At 38.2% G+C, this 18,739-nt stretch overlaps 1 protein-coding gene across 9 annotated transcripts in view; it reads left to right on the top strand.

Annotated features, from left to right (window-relative positions):
- The window catches only part of ROCK2 (Rho associated coiled-coil containing protein kinase 2), a 73,904-nt gene that overhangs the window by 12,070 nt on the left and 43,095 nt on the right, over nucleotides 1-18,739 (top strand). For all 9 annotated transcript variants that reach the window (XM_081856763.1, XM_081856768.1, XM_081856762.1 and 6 more), the window contains 3 exons: nucleotides 10,975-11,056; nucleotides 12,457-12,557; nucleotides 17,751-17,888. In XM_081856763.1, the coding sequence (XP_081712889.1) occupies nucleotides 10,975-11,056; nucleotides 12,457-12,557; nucleotides 17,751-17,888 (321 nt within the window). The remainder of the gene's footprint in view (nucleotides 1-10,974; nucleotides 11,057-12,456; nucleotides 12,558-17,750; nucleotides 17,889-18,739) is intronic.

The raw sequence follows: 18,739 nt of genomic DNA, 5'->3' as shown, positions 1-18,739 counted from the left end.
TCTGTGCAAGCAATATGGAATGACTGTTTTGCATGTACAGTACTGCAAAATGTCTTGTGTGGTGCAGTCCTTAGCATTAGGTAAATTAGATGTTTCTTTTAAGTTAAATACAGAGTATTGATTCCTCCCCAATAAAAAATGTATGAATTAAGCATCTGTTTATTCTAGTTAACTCTGGCTGTGTTGTGTGGGAAAGGATATTGGCTTTCAGATTATGTGCAAACTATGGGACTGTTTCCAGTTGTGATCTGAGGAAGTCTGAGAGGACCAGAAAGCCTTATTTGTTCATTTTGCATCAGGATGTGACTCCCCGCCCTTTCTCTCTCCCTTGTGCTTGTTCCTGATTCTTATGGCAGGAAAATGCAAAAATAAACTTCTTGCAGTCTGTTTCCCCATGGAAAAAAAATAACTCTTGAATTTATGTAAACTGAACTATTGATATGTGATGGTGATGCTGTATGAATTCTTTTTAAGCAACTCAGCAAATTATGCTATATTTATATGAGACAATAATACCACTTCTAGTGATACTAGATTGTTACTTGAGATGTGTACTGAAAATATGTGACAGTTTTAGTGAAAATAATTTTCAGTTCTGGGCTATTTAAAATACGCAGTTCATTTAAAAGCAGTATCAAATGTGTGTTGCACTTTGTACTATAAATTGAGATTCCAAGTTAGGGGTATACATTTGTTCTTGTCTAAAGGACAGTTCTCAGACATTCTTTTGACTCCCCTCCTCCAGCCCTGCATGCAGTTACCCTAGAGAAGCATTGTGTGAACTGGAGATATGTGGGCAGGTTGGCTGCCATGATCATGCTGTTGAGTTCTTCTGTGCAGTTGCATTCTTCTGTGTGCATTTGGGGGGAAATATGGGCTCAAAGTTTAATTAGTTTGTTAGTTTGCAGTTAGTTTGAGTTAGAAATGTTTGTTCAAATAAACAGAAAGCAGGACTGGTTCAGAGGGCTATTTATCCTAGGTAGTTGGGACCAGTTATTGAATAGTAATGGACACTCCCATAAAGCACCAGGTTTTGCCAAACTTAACATGGAGTGTGAATATGTTGCAAGGTTCAGAGTTTAAAAAGAAAATAGTTTACAACTTTACTGTGTTTAGGGTATCTGAAGAAGTGTGCATGCACACGAAAGCTCATACCAAGAACTGACTTAGTTGGTCTTTAAGGTGCTACTGGAAGGAATTTGTTTTGTGTTTAGGGAGACTGTTTAATTTTATGAATGAACATTGTGGAAATACAGAGATACATTTTAGTTCCTTTTTTAAGCTACTCCATTTCCTCTAGTTCTGTCTCCACAGTAGGCTGGGCTACATAAAAGCAAGGAATCTTCTGGCTATTGCTCACTCTTGCTTTTGCACCTGCAGTGTGTCTCCTTCACAGTGTATATGAGTTTGACATTGCCCCCTTTACTTCTGTATTTGGCAGAAGTTTTGGCCAGTGATTAAGGGGGATGTTTACATGGAACACAAACTATAGGTAAATGGAGTCATTTTTCTATAGTAGATGTATTAACATCTGCTTTCATGATAATATTGAATGAGTGGAGAGTAAGAAGGCTGTCTTAATGTATAACAGTTCTGGGGAATCGTGGTCCTATGTTCAGTCCTTGTTTCTGACATCCTGTGCCTGAAGATACTTCCCATAGCACTTTTCATGGAGGTACTTAATGCTTTTGACACATATCTTGATGGCTGGACCTCCCTGACTGTTTAATTTAGAAGCTGTATAAAATGGGCCTCTTCATTTTAATAGCAAACTTATAGCTTTGTTAAGTTAGCAATGGCCACAAAACATCAGTTAGTATTCTTTGGCTTGGAAATAGGAGATAGTACTGATATTGTCAGCATTCCCATAGTGAAATGACTAGCATTTTATTGACATACACAGGCTGCAAGACAGGGATCAAATTCTTGTGTTGTGAGATTTCAACAGTGCTTTGCATGTTCTGTTAATAGGTAGCTAAAGAGGTTCCTGGGTTGCATGTAAATTTTTGCTGAGTGGATGACACAGACAGCAAGCCAGTTGAAAAGCAATACAATGTTTATGTAACCCTTTTCAGTTTGAGCCTAGTCAGGAAATGCAATACTATGCCGTGAAGGACTTTTGTGCAAACTAATTACACAGCTCAGCACTGTAGAATATTTTGTAGAGAATCCCCCCCTTTCATTTGTATTTGTTGCAAGGAATTTTATCTCAGGTTGGTAGACTAATACCAGTGTAGATAAAATCTCTTAGGAGATTGTATTCAACTAAATAACCGTGCATATGGAACAACTTCCAGGAGCATAGCAGAATCCCCCCCATGCCCTGTCTCCACATTCTCCTCCAGGGGATTGGAGTAACTCCTAGATTTGAAGGGGTTAGGGAGGAGAGTTGTGATTATCAGGGAGGGCACCAGGCTGGAGAAGGCAGCTCTAGAACAAGAAAAAGGTATGGGTTTATTGTGTATATATGCTGTAAGGAAGCTTAAATGCTGTTATAAACATATATCCTTGATAGAAAGAGCCATTGGAGTCATTGAGGCAGAATTCAGAGAATACTAGTTAGGATTTGAATGTAGGCTTCTGAAGACTTAGCATGAAAGCTTAGAGAGTTTATTTTCACAACCACAAATGTAACTGTAAAAACAACAAGATGGAAAAGGATTAGTTTGCCTCTTAAAAAAAACAAAACTATTAACTTGTGTCAAAAGTGTTGGTATGACAAACTTCCTTTTTGGAATTTGGAGCATGAGTTCACTTTGTTCAGTGTCTAATTCAAAAAATATTTTCCATTACATCTATTACTGAAAAGCAGAGAACTTCAAACTTTATTCCCACTAAAGTACTTTTTTGGGGGGGGGGAGGTGGGGGAATTCATCGTTGCCTTGACTTTGAAAACAGTTGGTAGTTTAGTTCTTTAAAGGCGCTCCATATATGATTCTATTTCTGAAAGTGGATATTAAAAGCTTTATTCAGAAAAATATTTATTCTGAAGATTCTGAAAATGTTCATCTGCTGTCACATTGCTGATAGATGCTACATTTTATCTTAAGAATGTGCTATAAAGACTTCAGAGTGGATCCTAATTTGTTTTGGTCCTAGAGAGATTCGGAGCAAAGAGCCTTCCTTGTGAGATGAATTGCAAAGCTGGTTTAACAGATAAACCCTCATAGTCCCCCTCTCTGTGCTTCCACACCATATTTTTGTAAATTTTAAAGCCTCTTAAGACATGGATCTTGAGTTCAAGTTCTCTCCATAGATAGATGTGTTGTCTAGACTTTAAAAATAATATCTTAAGCCGCTTCTTAAAATATTCATTCCAGGGGTCATATTTTTGCACAGAGGTAAGCAGTATGATATCAAGCCTGACTGCTGCCATTTGAATTCAGCAGTTAACTGAAAATGAATACTAATAATACAGTGGTGTGGGTAGGTGGTTTTTGGGCTGAGGAATTGGCATTTGGTCTGTTTTGGATGTAGCTGCTCTTCCTTCCCCTGAAAAAGCAGGTGGGCATGTAGAATAGTCTTAGATCCAGCTTTGTTTCTAGAGGCCCACCTGCCCTTGTTGGCACAAAGCACCAGCTGATTTACTAGTTGTGGTCATTTCTGGACAGGGACAGTTCGACTACAGTGATTAAAGCTCTGGTGCGTTTTATGTGGGACTGTTCCTGAAGGTGATTTGGAAGCAACCAGAATCTTAACTGGTATAGCTGGATTTATGTATATCTTGCCAATTTTAAAATAACTTCCAGAAGGAAGTTAAGCTGCTGGTATTTAACTTTGAAGCTCTAAATTGCTTGGGACCCAAATACCTGAGGGATCTCCTCTTGTCATACCTATGTGCCCAGAGCACCCCTTCCTTTGCAACAAGTTTAAAATCCATCAAGTTAAAAGCCAAGAAAATAAATCTGGGGCTTTATGATCTGGTGAGGCCCTCTCCAGTTGTCTCTTTTTTCAGAGGTGTATTATTGAATAAGAAGGGGCAAAAAAAAGGGGGGGTTCCTGGCAATGGAAATTTGGTTATGGAATGCCCTCCCTAAAGTGGATCACCTTACTTCAAAATTACAGTCTTTATTGGCACTAGGCAAAAGTGGTCTTTTTCATTTTAGCTTGTAATTTTAGTTGTCTTAAAGATTTTTATCTATTCTGTCTTTGTATTTGCACTGTGAAAGAATTGATTGTACACTGCCCTGAAGTACTAAACAGGATGAAGGGTGGTAAAATGTTTTGAATAAATAAAACATTGAGCAATCCTAATATTCCTATCACTACCGCCTTCAGCACACTCAAGGCTAGAGCTCCACCCTCTTCTATTATGTTGACGATTATGTGCTTTTATTTCTGCTGTTCGTTGCTGAATGTTTTAGGAATTTGTATTTAATTTTTGCACTGTGTATTAGTTTTATACGCTGCCTCAAGTTTTAAGTATGTACAGAAAGGAGGGATATACATTAACAAATAAATAAAAAAGTGATATCACTTACTATGTCTAAAATAAAGAAAACATTTACTAATGAAAGCAATAACCACCATGCTATCTCCTCCCAGGGAAAAGACCTTCAGTTCAGAAAAGTTTTCAGTGATTATTTGCAAATATGTCAGTTGACCTCCCCTAGACTTTTTTTTGAAGACTAGGTTCTGAGAGCTGATGCAGATGTTCAGTAGGGCACATGCTATCCTTGGTAGCATTGTAAAACACCAGAGATTCACATGCAGGGTTACATGTTTGATTTTTTTTTAATGTTAAGATCTCACTGTATGTGAGATTCTTGCATCAGACGTTTTTACTTGGCATGCTAACGGTTCATTCCTGAGCAAGTATATACCAGTAGGCTTGCTTTTGAAATTTTTTTTTGCAAAGTGACCCTTCCCCACGCTATCAATGGCTAGTAATCATGATTGCTATATGTTACCTCCATTATCAGAGGCAGCATTTCCCTAAATTCCAGTTGCTGGGGAATAACAGCAGGAGAGTGAGTTTCGCAAAAGGCATCTGATTTGCCACTGGAGAAAAGAGGATTCTGAACTAAATCGACCTTTGCTGGTCAGATCCAGCATAGCTTTTCTTTGGTTCTGTGATTTCACCTCTTACTGCAGCTCTCTGTTTTTCATCCCACATAGTCCAGTGGCTTCATCAAGGAATCTTTTGCCCAACATTGGGCTTGAACCCACTTCCCTGAGATTAAGAGTCTCATGCTCTACCAATTGATCAAGCTATGATGACAATAGACCCATTGCAAGAGCAAACAACTTCTCACACACCGCAGGATCTAATTTGTAGATTCCCAAGATGCTGTAATAATAACTTCAAATTAGCATGTAACCGCATGCATACACACTCTTCTTTACTTATCTGCTCATAAGGAAAAGTGCTAAAAAGTAAACTCCATTGCTTTGCCATAAGCAGCAATATGTTCAGCATAGGGCTCCTTTTTGGGGTCCTTGTCCAGTCCCGGGTATCCATTCTGCATTTGTCTTCCTGCTCTAGGAATATTATAGAACTTCAGCTTTTTACAATCCAGAACCCACCTTTAGCTCAAGCATGCATTTTGAGGACCTACTTCTTAATCTTTTACTACATGTTTGTATGATTTTACTGTTGCTGTTGCAACCAACCTTATGTCAGACAGCAGTCCAGTAATGGGTCCTGAACTTAAATCTACCTACTGAAGACCAGTGAAAGTTGGTGTTTATAAACTTCTTTAAGAAGAGACATGGAGAAAATCTTTAATCAAAACAATTAAAAAGAAAAGAGAGAGAGAGAGAGAGATGGAGCATATGTGCATGTATCAAGGGGTGTCTCGTGTTGTCTCATTGAGTTCTCTATATAAACTTCCATAAAGCCCCAGGTCTGTTTGCGCAACTTTTTTATGACACTGTCTGCTTTAATGTGCAAGCTCATGACAACCTATTCCCTATCATTCATAATGGCCTCTCTAGCATAAGGTCTGGCAGGCATTATTGTGAGTTTTGTGCTTTGTGGTATAATTAATGTCCCATTTTTTGTATAAGGTTGCCTTGTGTCCAGACCTGGGTTTTCTTCATTAGGTGCTTACCTTACCAGTGGTGTTTTTCTGCCACCAAATCCCAGGAGGTCAGAATGCATGACTTGCATACTTCGAAAGAGTGACGGGGCAAGCAGCTGTCTACCCAGATAGGACAGGAACCTTGTGGAAGGATAGCATCATATTTGTGTGCTGTTCTTCTGTGTTGCTATTCAGACTTTCACTACAGAAAACTACTTGGCCTATGGGGATTCTCCTTTCTCTCGTCTCCCTTCACTCCCCTGCACAACCCCATAATATGCTCTTGAGGATACATCAGTCTTCTGGTATCCATGAAAACTCAAAGTCTGGGGCACCTGCCCAGGGGCACCACTGGAAGCCTTCATGGGTACTATGGCACCCAGGGATGCCAGTTTGGGGACCTCTGCATTACTTGTTCTTTAGAATTGATTGGGGCATTTATATGGTAGAATATAGCAATATTTGTTCTTCAAAATAACTCCATAAGAATATATAACAAGTACATTGCTTATTATTGTCAAATTTGGTGGAACTCCTTCAGATATTATAATTGCCTTATATATATTGATAGCTGGAGATATGGGGGGTGTATGTGTTAAATATATTCTGCTCCTTTATGCTTCATCAGAATCAAAGTCTTCAACCATGAGCAACTGTGATAGAGTTAGATATGTGCACACAAAGTAGCATGGGTTGTATTTTCAGATCATGAGTCAATTCAAAGAAAGATTAATATTTCTAGAAATCCTATTTAAGTATCCAGTGAAAGGATTTCCAGTTAGGTCAAACATGCAGGATTGAATATGTACTTAGCTGGAAGTAATGCAGCTATATATGCTGTGACCTCTCAAGCATCAAGGTATGCTGCAAGGTACCAGCTCTTATATTTTTAGCTAATGATGAGTACATTAACTTTATATATAGTAGTAAACTCTATTTTAATTCTGCAAGCATAGATATGTTTCTGGCTGACAATGCAGATGCCTTCATCCTCGTGCCCAGAATGCTTAAAGTATACAATGATGCCGCTTCCACAACCTTTCAAATGAACTGTAGCCATGTTCTCATACACAAGCTCTCTCTGTGTTCCTTCATTTCTTGAATTATTTACTTTCCTTAAAATAAAGTGACAACTGTGTGAGAAAAGCATAGTGGAGATATTGTTGGACTTCTCTGACTCCTTTTCTCTCTCTCTCTTCAACTCTAAATCCCATTGGATTCCTGGCCCACAGTTCCCAGCAGTCATATTCTATCTCCATTTGCTTCCTTGGGTTCCTGCTTTTCAGCCCATTACCTTTTCCCTTTGCCTTAGTGTCTCCTTACCTGAAACAAGAGGACTTTGTAATAATATCCCTGTTCTTCCTCCCACCTCCCAATGACTGCCTTGTGGGTCCCTGTTTGGACTGATATTTTAAAATTAGGACTACATCAAGCCATTTATAAAATTGGTGATTAGTCATAGTATTTAAGTTGGCAGCACTGTCATTTTCTATTCTATTTAGGGGTGTTTTAGATATTTTAGCGTCTACTATATTATTATATAGCTCGTTTTCTCCCTCCTAACTCTTCTTGTAGTTCATCACCGACAACTATGAAAGCCAGTGAGTAACTTGTCTCGCTATTCAATAGGGGTCTGGGGAACTTGTGGCTCCTCAGATATTGTAGGACTGCATTTCCCATCTTGGTAAGGTGTGAGGAAAATGATGTGCTCTGCTATTCCTCTCCAGATGTTTCATAAATACATAACCTCTTCAAAGCATATTCAGTCTTCTTTATGTTTATTTTGTGTTCCTTATTTATAGTAATAGTAATAGAAGGTTACAAGTTATGAAGCAAGTTATGAAGCAGCAATTCTATTTTTTTAAAGAAGTACCTTTCCCGGTATTGACCTGCTGATGGGAATGGGAATAAGCTTCAAATGTTGAGGGAAACCTTGAAGCTAAAATTAACAAAGTGCTTTTAGATGTGTTCTCAGAAAATGAAAGGGAATGAATGAACCTGTGGGAATTCAGTTCAGCTCAAAAGCAGGGGTGTAAAACCACTTTAGCACAACTCCTATAGAGAGGATATGATGATACAGAGTATACATGGGATTTTCTCCCAAACATCTCTACTCCTTCACCTAACGGTAGGCAGAAAACCATCAATATTGGGTTGGTTTCACATTTCCCCCTTATTCCAAGGTCTTAACCACTTGGTCCATCTTGCTTTATTGAAGGAGGGAGTGCAAACATGGTCTACACAGGACTTTCTTTACTGTCTAGTAAGATAGAGCTCCAGAGTACCAGGAAATGCATCCTTGTGGAGATGTGCCTTGACAGTGGGGGGAGTAGAGTGATGTTTGTGTTATCTCTTGAGACTTAATAAATATCTGGGAGCCCAAACTCTCCATAAACAGCATAATGAATTTCTATTATCTGTGTTGTTGAATTTACCGAATTCTAAACTTCAGGATACTGGTGGTGGTTTTCTTTTGGGATTTATTCCTTTCCTCAATTTCTGACTTGTAAGCTAACTCAAAACTAAAACCAACTGAAGAATCCATAAGTGAATATTGGCATCTGCTCAGAACATATTACATTAGATAATTGAGTCTTCGTGACTACAGTGCCACAACAGAAATAGAAGATTTTGTGATACGCTCCTTGACTGTGAGAAGAAAAAAGCAGCAGATGAACTGTGTGGGAAGTGACAAATGAAGAAAAATGAAAAGTTGGAAACTATTTCTGCTTACATGCAAAGTTTGAGTCTTCATTAGTAACTTAGTTCTTTTATAAGAATCTGATTTTTAAAAAAGAACTTGACTAGAGTTCAATTTGCTATAAACAAAAATATTAAAATATGGTTTAAAACTTCTAGCTTTTCTGTCTCTAAGAGATCAGGTTCTGAAATGATTATTCTCTAAATGAGATATTTGGATATTAACATTTTTAATTGACAATGATTGAGATTTCAGATCTCTTGTCTCTTGTCACATCCCATTTAACCCAAAATTCACATTTTTCATAAACTTACTAATTAATAGCATATTTGTAAAATTCACAACATGCCAGAGATCAGTAATGCTTCCATATTATTATTCTTTACTTACATCCTGAGAGAGCTTGCTAGAAAGCCGGTTCAGGACTTCTGGCTGATTTCTAGCTGAGCTTTCTGAGTAACGATGGACTTTTGCGGAGGATGCCTTGATGGCTAAGCTAGGTCATCCACCTGTTTTGTTATGTCAGTAGTGAAGACAATTAAATTGGTGTAACTGGCTTCCATTAATGTATCAGCCTGAAGTACAACCGTAGTAAGGAGGAGTACACTCTAGTTCAGAAATTATTGAAAAAAGAAAACTATTATGAATGCATATTTGTACATATACTTGTGCTGTACTTGCTTTTGCCTTGGGTGTGTTTTGTTAGATAATGCTATTTTTAGTTTGGTTGACTTCAAACTTTGACAAAAAGGGAAGACCGGAAGTGAACAGTGAAATCACTATAATAACATACTTCCTGTTTGAAGTGCTGTTGTTTTTTTTTATCTATGAGGCCTAGACAGAGGATATGTCATTTCCTGGATTACTTATCTTTAGTATAGATGGCCTGCTGTACTACATAATCTCTTGACCCCCCCCCCCAAACATTCATCAGGGTTTATATCTATAGTACAGAAGCAGGGAGTAATTTTAAAAACCTTTGCTTGCTAATTGCCCGCTTAAATCTGTGACCTTTAAATAAATACGTTTAGGATTGAGATGTGGATGTGTTTATTTGGAGATTCCTCAGCAACAGTTATATGGCTGAAGCCATGCTCCTCAAATGTTTTGAAATGAGGCCAGTATATATATTTACTCAAAACTTTGGGACCTACATCTGAAATAATTCAATTTTTCAATCCCTAATTTCCCCCTGTACAACAGAAGACAAGAATATCACATCAATAGTTAACATTGGATTTTTTAAAAATTAATGTTAACACATGTGTGCAATATTTATGGCAGTATGTATTTAAATAGAATTTAAGTATGACATAATAGAGAGAACAAGCAAATGTGTGGGACCCCAGAGAGGAGCTTATAGTCACTTTACTGTTCCTCTGTCTTTTTTATTCCCATGTCGTGTTCCTAGTAACTTTTACTCAGAACCATGTTGCTCCTTTTATGTGAAGGCTCCGGTTAGTCACCTCATGTTAACTGTGTGTGTTACATTATGAATTGCATTGTGAGACCTGAATCAACCGTATATCAGACTTTTCAGTTGTTGTCTATGTGTTGGCAGCTTCACATCTAAGCTTCTACACTGGGTTGCAGGCAGGGCTGCCTTTTATTGACAGCTGCACCTAATACAGAATTCTGCAATTTCTCTATGGTCAGAAGTAGGGTGTAAAGTGTTTATTACTCCAATTCAGCTCATCTATAGGGACTTTTTGATACCTACCTTGTAAAGATAAATATTTATCGCATTCAAATATAAAGATCAGCCATCTCTCCCAATTCAGAGGTCATCAGTTAGCAATACTGAAAAACAAAAGAACATGCCATCCCTGTTTCAATTTTGCCAGAGTGGTTCTTCCACTTAGATGGTGTTTCAGTGTATGCTTAATCTGGTGTAGTTCTGTTAGGAATATTACAAATTAATCCAAAGATTATTTAATTTTATGTTCACTTTTCCATTCTCTGTCTGGCTTTGCAGTTTTGTTTTTAAATGACTTGTAAAATTAGGAGTTATTATTACATATCCTGGTCTGCTTTTGAAAAGTGTGAGATGTCTTTGCCCCAAGGAGGTTATATTTGCAATGTAGATGCTGCAAGAATTTATGTATAATTTATTCAGGTCTATTTGTAGTATGTACTTGACATTCCATGATGCTATATCTGTTCAAGTAAGTGTGGAGTGGAAAAGGATAACTACTCTAAAATATAATTACAATTAACCTTATATATGTGTATGTGTGTGTTTTTTTATAGGATAGTTTGAATTCCTTAGTTCTTGATTTGGATTACCCAGCATTGAGGAAGAACAAGAACATAGACAACTTCTTAAACAGATGTAAGTTTCCCTTATATACAATACTTGTCATTGTTTTTTAATGTTAGGTGAAACTGTTTTTTATTCACCTGTCTGCCCAAGCTATATTAAAATTTTGAAACAGGAGTTGTGCTGTTAACCATATTTGACAATACAATCTGCCAACTTCAATTTACCAAATTATAGTTTAGTATAACCCACACAAACATGAATGAGGTGGACTGAGTCTTTGATTCACTGTACTCTCCCTCTCCTCTTCCCGCACATCTAGGAGCAGGACCTTTGAAGCTTTTGAAAGCCTTGAGAAAGGTGTGCCCTTCAGTTGATAGGGTGGGAGCGTGCCATCAGATGCCCCCACCTCATGTTTCTCATTCAGGAAGTGCTCAGAAGTGTTGAAAACTTTCTCTCTGCTTTGTTCCTCTTCCCAGCCCAACTCTGCCACCATTGCCACTTCTGAAAACGGCAGCACTGGTGGCAGCAACAGCAGGGGAGATTCCAGCCAAACTGCTCTCTGAAATGGTGCCTGCCCCACCCCCCTTAACATCACTCCAGCGATGATTAAAGAGGGGTAGATGCTGGTTCAGAGAGTAGTTGTGCCAGTCAACAATAGGGTTGTGCCAGTCATTGTGGCCTCTGCCAGCCTCTCCAGTGCTGACCTCTGTCACGTGGCCTCCTGCTCTCTCCCTTATTGGCCTCTGCTGCCCAGTCGGCCACCCAATAAATATCTAGTACCACTAGTTTATTGCCACCCAATAAATTTCTAGTACCACCAGTCTGTGGCCACACAACCTGCAGTGTCATGACATTCTTAACAGTTTTATATTTTAGGTAGATATCATCTAGGTTGTATCCAACACTGAGCAATTGGATTGCCACTTGCTCAACTGGACTTCCCTTCCCTTTCCTCCCCTGTGTGCCCTCCATCTGCTCTAGAGTGCTTTCCAACCCTCTGGAGCAAATTTTGAGGGCATGCAAGAGGCTGCAGGTGGCAGAGGAGAAGGAAGAACTCTGCTGGGCATACAGAAGTATGTTGTGCAAATGAGACTGCGGCACTGGATACAACCCATGCAGATACTTCCTATTTCATGTAGACAGAGGGGAGGAGAGAGAGGATGATATCCACTTGGTTATCTGGTGGACAGTGTCTGTTTGTGGATGGGGGTGGCTGATTGCCATTGTCCCTGGCAGCCCCCAGTGCCCTCTGAAAATTGTTCTGGAGGTTAATAACTATGATTAACTAAGGTACATCATTTTCAGTGGGTCTGCTCTAAGTAAAAGTTAGCTGGCTAGAATCCTGTAATTATTCTGTACAAAAGGCTTAAAATGGGCAGAACCTTTTGTCAACTTTTTCAAAACACATGACTGATTGTATTTGTATAAACTGTTTGTGTGCACTGTAATGCCTTCTTTAAAATTGTTAGATGAGAAAGTTGTGGAAAATATCCGTGGTCTTCAAATGAAAGCAGAAGATTACGATGTTGTTAAAGTGATTGGAAGAGGTGCATTTGGTGAAGTACAGCTGGTAAGAATTTACAGTCCTTATAAGACCTTTGAATTTGCATTCAAGTTTAACTTGTTTGAAATACCTTGGTATAGTTAGGCTCAGTCTCCTTTATATTTATTGAACACACCATTTAAGAACATGTTTTGTTCAACTACAGTTGTCATAGAGTATACAATATGATTTTTTTGTGTGCAGATTCTAGCTTCCTGATATTCTCCCCCCCCCCCACTCTATCTTCTGTTTGCATGGTGAGTGGATTTCCAGTGATCAAATGACAGGGCTTTTGCATCCTGTTTATTGGTAGCTCAAAGTCCTATCCCCCCTGCCCAACTGTATGGACATGATGAGGGAGTTGAATAATTAACTGCTTTATTTTATTTTATTTGAATTATTTATTTCAATATCATATACGTTACCAGGAATTAATATTAAAAAGATATTCAGCAAAAATTTCCACAATTTACTCACTAATAATTTCACTAGACAGCAATAGTAAAAGCGCTTCTATTTCACTCAGTTTCCTTCTATCCAAGGGCAACCAAGGTGTATCCAATAGAAAGTTTAGGGGTGTATGCTGTCAACTTGAACAACTATTGCTTGTTCATATGTCTCAATGGCCCTTCAAGTTATGTGCATTTAACTTGTGCACATTCAACTTTATGTGTGTGGCAATAAATAAATACAAATTAGAATGGCGGTGGGGTTCCAGGGAAAATGACGTTGGCAGTCCCATCCGCCATTGAACCTACTGAATTTTGAGTATGTGTTTTTGGTTCTAGGCATGATCCATGGAACATAACCACAAAGTAAGATATGGGCTTACAGTATAAAAACATTGCAATTATGCATCCCTTTCTTTAGCCTAAGGAGTCAGGTCCCCCAAGCTCTCTCTCTCTTACAAATTGGTTCATTATCATTGCATCATGGAAATGTTGCTGTCCTTCATATTCTCTTACATTTTATCCAGTTTGGGTTGGTAGATTGCCTGGACAACTGGATTTTTCTTAAATGTTGGTCTTCTTTGATATGAAACCATGATATTTGGATACATATATATAATTCCGCAAGGAAGTGGAGAATGTTCTTTTCAAAAGCATGAAGTGGGATACACACCCACACCCACACCCACCCACCCACCCAAGACCAGACAATCTAATCCAATCCCAGATATTAGTTAAATGATATTTCATTGTCTCTTGATAGTAGGGGGTAAACCCCTACCCATTCCTGGGCATTTACTTAGTTGTAATAGCTTGTTTGTTTTAACTTCATGGAGAATAATAATAAACTGAGAGCTTCCCACAGTCTCAGTCAGTCTAACTAATCACCTGAAAGTTGTAGCCTTAATAATATAAACAGTATTAAGTGACCCTGTGTATACATGGTGTGTCACCATTAATCTTGAGTCCTACTTAAAATTTTGACTTACATTAAGACCTAACAAATGTACATCTGCAATATGTCTTTCCCCAGATCACCCTCTCAATCCAGCAGTGCTTCCAAATCAGCAAATGTATGCTGGCACCTTCACAAGTTGGCTACATGAGTACTTTTTCCTTGTATCAAGGGTTGTTGCAGCCAAGAGCATGTTAAGCAAAGTAGCATTTTCAAGAGGAGACTAGGAAATGAACTCCTGCATATGTGCACTAGCTGGTGTGGGACAATTATTGAACAGTCTCCAGTGATGTACAAGCATGGGAATGTCCCATTTAACTCAGTGAGTCTTACTTCTCAGTAGGCATGCACAGGATTGTTCTGTACATGGCAAAAGCTGCTCACTGATACCCATGCAATTTTGTGATTCTCCCCACATTTTGTTTCACCAATTGTTCCATTAGTGTAGTAGGGAAATCGAAAAAAAGCCCTTTTAACTGGTTCAAAAAAATAGCATTTTTATTTTGCTGTTGTCTGGGTATGTCTCTCTGTTGAATATTCAAAGTTAACATCCGACTAGTCATGTCAGGGGAAAGTCAAACATTTTCTTGAAAACCATGCAGTGAAGGTCCTTTGTATAATCTCAAAAGTGTTTACTAAGAAACAAGTTAATTGAAATTGAAACAGTTTAAAGAAGTGAACATGTGTGTTACTCCTGCATATTCCTCCTCCTTGCTAAGAACTGCCAATATATTTGTTGCAAGTACTTCCACTGCCCTGCTAGCAGACCACTGACCATGCAAGACTGTGCCTCTGTTCTTCTTTTTACTTGATAACCTTTCCAAAATAACCCAAAGTCTTCAAAAACTTGGTGATTGCTGCTTAATGTAAATTGAGCAAGTTTGCCCAGTTACTCACACATCAGCTTCTGAGGTGCAGATCTTTTCTTCTTCTTCTGTGCAGTGTACATGGTTATAATACCTTGTTGCTTATACAGTTGTACAATGCTGTAGCTCAGCAATGCCTCTCTGCAGGTAAACAAATGAGGAAATACGCCTTCAGGAGAAGGTTAAACAAACAAATTGCAAAGGTATTGGTCCTTTCCTGGGTAGGTTACAAAATACTTTAATCCATATATGTCTAATGTTGAAAAACTTAAAACAATCTCTTATCTATAGTATATTTCTCAGTGTATGTCTTTTGTAAGATATTTAACAGTTTGTCTTTTCCAATATACAAGGCTGCTTAAGCTGCAACTGAGGAACAATTCTTAGTTGCCACCCATCTAGAATATTTATTCTGAATGTGTCCACAATAACAATTCCCTACAATAATTAGAATTTACTAGTCACTAGTAATGGGACAAGCAAAGCCCCTTGCTCAGTGCTACAATTCCCAAGTTCCTGGTAACTAGTTGGCTGTCAGGTGCTTGGGACTTTGACAATTGGGTGGAACAACCAACCGTTCATCATGTGACATAATAATGAGATCAGGTAATTGACAGGCGGGTTGTCCTTCTCACCTGTCAAGAGTTGGCCAATAGGGTGGGGACAGATAACTATTTCGTCCACTGGAACAACAAGCTTCCCCACTCTTGTACTACTAGTGTCATCAAACACCAATTTGGTTTAATTGGGGGTTGGGAAATAAATGAAAAACATTGAAAACTGATTATCCCCTATGAGAATAGTTATTTTCATATCCTGCCTTCTTCCAAACAGGTGCAAAGTGGCATTTTTAGCACAATCACCCACTTAGGTAGATTTAGCTGAAAGACAGTGGCTTGCCTAATGCCAACCAGTTAAGCAATTAATCTAATTTCTTGACACTTTGCAACGATATTAATATAGTTGTCACTGTGAATATTCCAGGAGTGATAGTGGAGATGTGGAGATGATCTGTAGGGATTTGTGGCTCTTATAGCATCTTCATAGCATTGTGCAACTTTGAAGTTCTGTCAGTCTGTATTACTTGTTCGTATGTGTGGGGTAGGAATCAGTAAGCAATTAACCATTATTTCCATTTGAGGTGACTTTGTAATTAATTTTATAGGAGTGATCTGGCATGGAACAGGATGGGTTGTTGGAAGGGGAGAACAAGCTTTTAAAAAAGCTGGTGGAAGAACTTTAAAGAGTTCTTCTATCCCATTTGAGCAAGAGCTTCTAACTTGTTTAAGTACAATACTTAATGGTACAGCAGAATAGGCACTCTAGAACCAGTTAACATCTCAAATGTGCTTTGTAAAAAAATTGCCCTTTCACTTAAAAATGAAGTGTTGTTTTAACATGTTGCATGAATTGAAAATTCCATTAATAGTGCATAAAGCACTTGTGGATATTAACAGCACAATCCTGTTTGTTTTCAATGGGACTTCCTCCCAGTATAAGTTTGCTTTTTAGGAGAGTTTAATAAATCATAATTATCATCACCAGATAGCGGCATTTCAGTTGTTCAAAGCACTTAACAAACATTCACACTCTTGGCCGCTTGCCTTGTAATACCTTAAAAAATGCTATCACAGTCAACTAGGCTGCTTTCATGAAATGAATTAATGTCATTTCCTTTTTGCGTAGAGTGTTATTGATGAATCAATCAACTACTTAATCAAGCGACTGAATATTGGATGATGCATGTGAATAGAAACTACTTCAGGGTTTTTATTTAATCAGTTCATCTCAAGGGACCAGTTCTGGTTTTCCAGAAAGGTTTAATTCAGACTTCAACAGTGCAAAAGAGAGCTTCACCTAGTATCTATGTTGGTTCTGCATGATTAGATTGCAATCCCATACAATTCTCAGCAAATGTCACTGCGAACTTTCTTTGTAATGTATTTCATGTATATCATGCATGAGAAAAGGTGTGGAAAAGTCCAAAAGGGTCTTAAAAACAAGGAGGCTGTAAAAGGCAAGAAAAAAAATCCCTTTAAAAGGAACATTTTTGCTGAAATTAATAAATGAATAAAAAGTCTTTAACAAACATAAAGCCTACAGCAAGCCAAGCAAAGAGGAGTATGAATAACTAATTGATAAACTAATAACCCTTACATTATTTTTCACTAGCAGAAAAGGTTGGAGAGAGAGAGAGAGCCATTAATTTTTGGGCAGTGAGTTTGAGGTCTTTTTCAAAATTTCCTCTTACTACTTGCCTTTGTCAAAAGGAGGTGGCAAGTCACCAGGGCAAGGGGAAGGACCATAGCTCAGTGACAGAGCATCTGCTTTCCGTGCAGAAAATCCCCCACATCTCCAAGTAAGGCTGGGAATGACCCCTGTCTCAAGTCACCAGGGCAGATAGCATTCATCCCAGTGTCTTAATGCAACTTACAACTTAAAACCAGTGCCTTAGCAAAGGATTGTAAGGCAGAGACCTCTATTTTTAAAAAGCAGCCATGGTAAATCAGAAAATTGCAGTCCTATATAATATGAGCTGCCATGGTTACAGTGCAAAGAGATGAGTTTTAGCATTTTAAAATAAATATAATGGATTTGATTTTTGCAGAAAGCTTCTGACTCCCTTCATCCTATGTGGCTCACTGTGGCTCTTTCCTGCTTGAGCACATTATGGTAACCAGGGTGCAAATGCAGCCAGAATATATTGCTGATAGTTGTTTTTAAAATTTTTGTATGCTGCTTAGTGAAATGTTTCTATTAGGCAACTCATATATGAAATAAATGGTCAAAGAAGTAGAAATAGTTATACTCTGATTTTTATTATTGATCGAAGTGGATTCAGATTTCTATATCATGGATACCAAGTCACACAGACAAAAATACAAAGGATTTCATTTAAATCCTGTAAGGTCTTGATAAAGTAAGTAACTTATTTTTCTTTGATCAACAGGTTCGCCATAAAGTAACTCAGAAGGCTTATGCAATGAAACTTCTTAGTAAATTTGAAATGCTCAAAAGATCAGATTCAGCCTTTTTCTGGGAGGAGAGAGATATAATGGCCTTTGCCAACAGTCCATGGGTAGTTCAGGTAAGGTTTTTTGTGATTAAAATTCTGTGGTAGTTTGAGGTGACGTTTAAATAAGCATTGAGGTTTTAAATTGGTAGTGTTGTGTCCTTTATGTTGATTTCACATTTTGGATTTGTAGTTTAGAATCTTAAGAACTTTATTCTTTTCTCCATCTTAAAGATTAACTGCTAATGCGAGACTCTTTCAGATTTAATTACAGTGGTACCTCGAGTTACAGACGCTTCAAGTTACGCGTTTTCAGGTTGCGTACCGTGCTGAACCCAGAAGTACTGGAACGGGTTACTTCTGGATTTTGGCGCTCGTGCATGTGCAGAAGCACCAAATTGCGACCCACATGTGCACAGACGCTGTGGGTTGCGAATGCTGCAGGTTGTGAATGTGCCTCCTGCACAGATCACATTTGCAACTTGAGGTTCCACTGTACTTGATTTTGATTTTAAACATACCTGCTACTATCAGTGTTCAATGTGATGTTCAAACAAATTATGTTGCGTTGAAAATGGTTCACCCTCCCATCAGAAAGTTTAATTCTGTCATATGTGCAGCACAGTGTAAAATTGCTTATATGTGTTTTTGTTGGGTAGAAGCTGACAGGAATATATGAAATTGGCTTGTAGTTACAGATGTGAAGTTGTTAGAAGGTATAAATTTAAACTGGAAGGGGCAATTTTTGTTACAACAGTGTATATACCATTGACCTTCAGTGGGTGTGCAGGAAGAGTACCATTTAACAGTTTTCTCTGGGGAAGTAAAGCACCCATTGGTATCAACAGGCTACTACACAGAAAAGTTGTGGTTTCAGGAATATAATTCAATTACTGGCATTAGCAACTTTTTGCTGGGCAAAAGAA

The sequence above is a fragment of the Podarcis erhardii genome (genome assembly GCF_964252035.2).
Source record: "Podarcis erhardii genome assembly, chromosome: 3".
Taxonomy (NCBI): Eukaryota; Metazoa; Chordata; class Lepidosauria; order Squamata; family Lacertidae; genus Podarcis; species Podarcis erhardii.
This window is presented reverse-complemented; position numbering and strand designations above follow the sequence as displayed.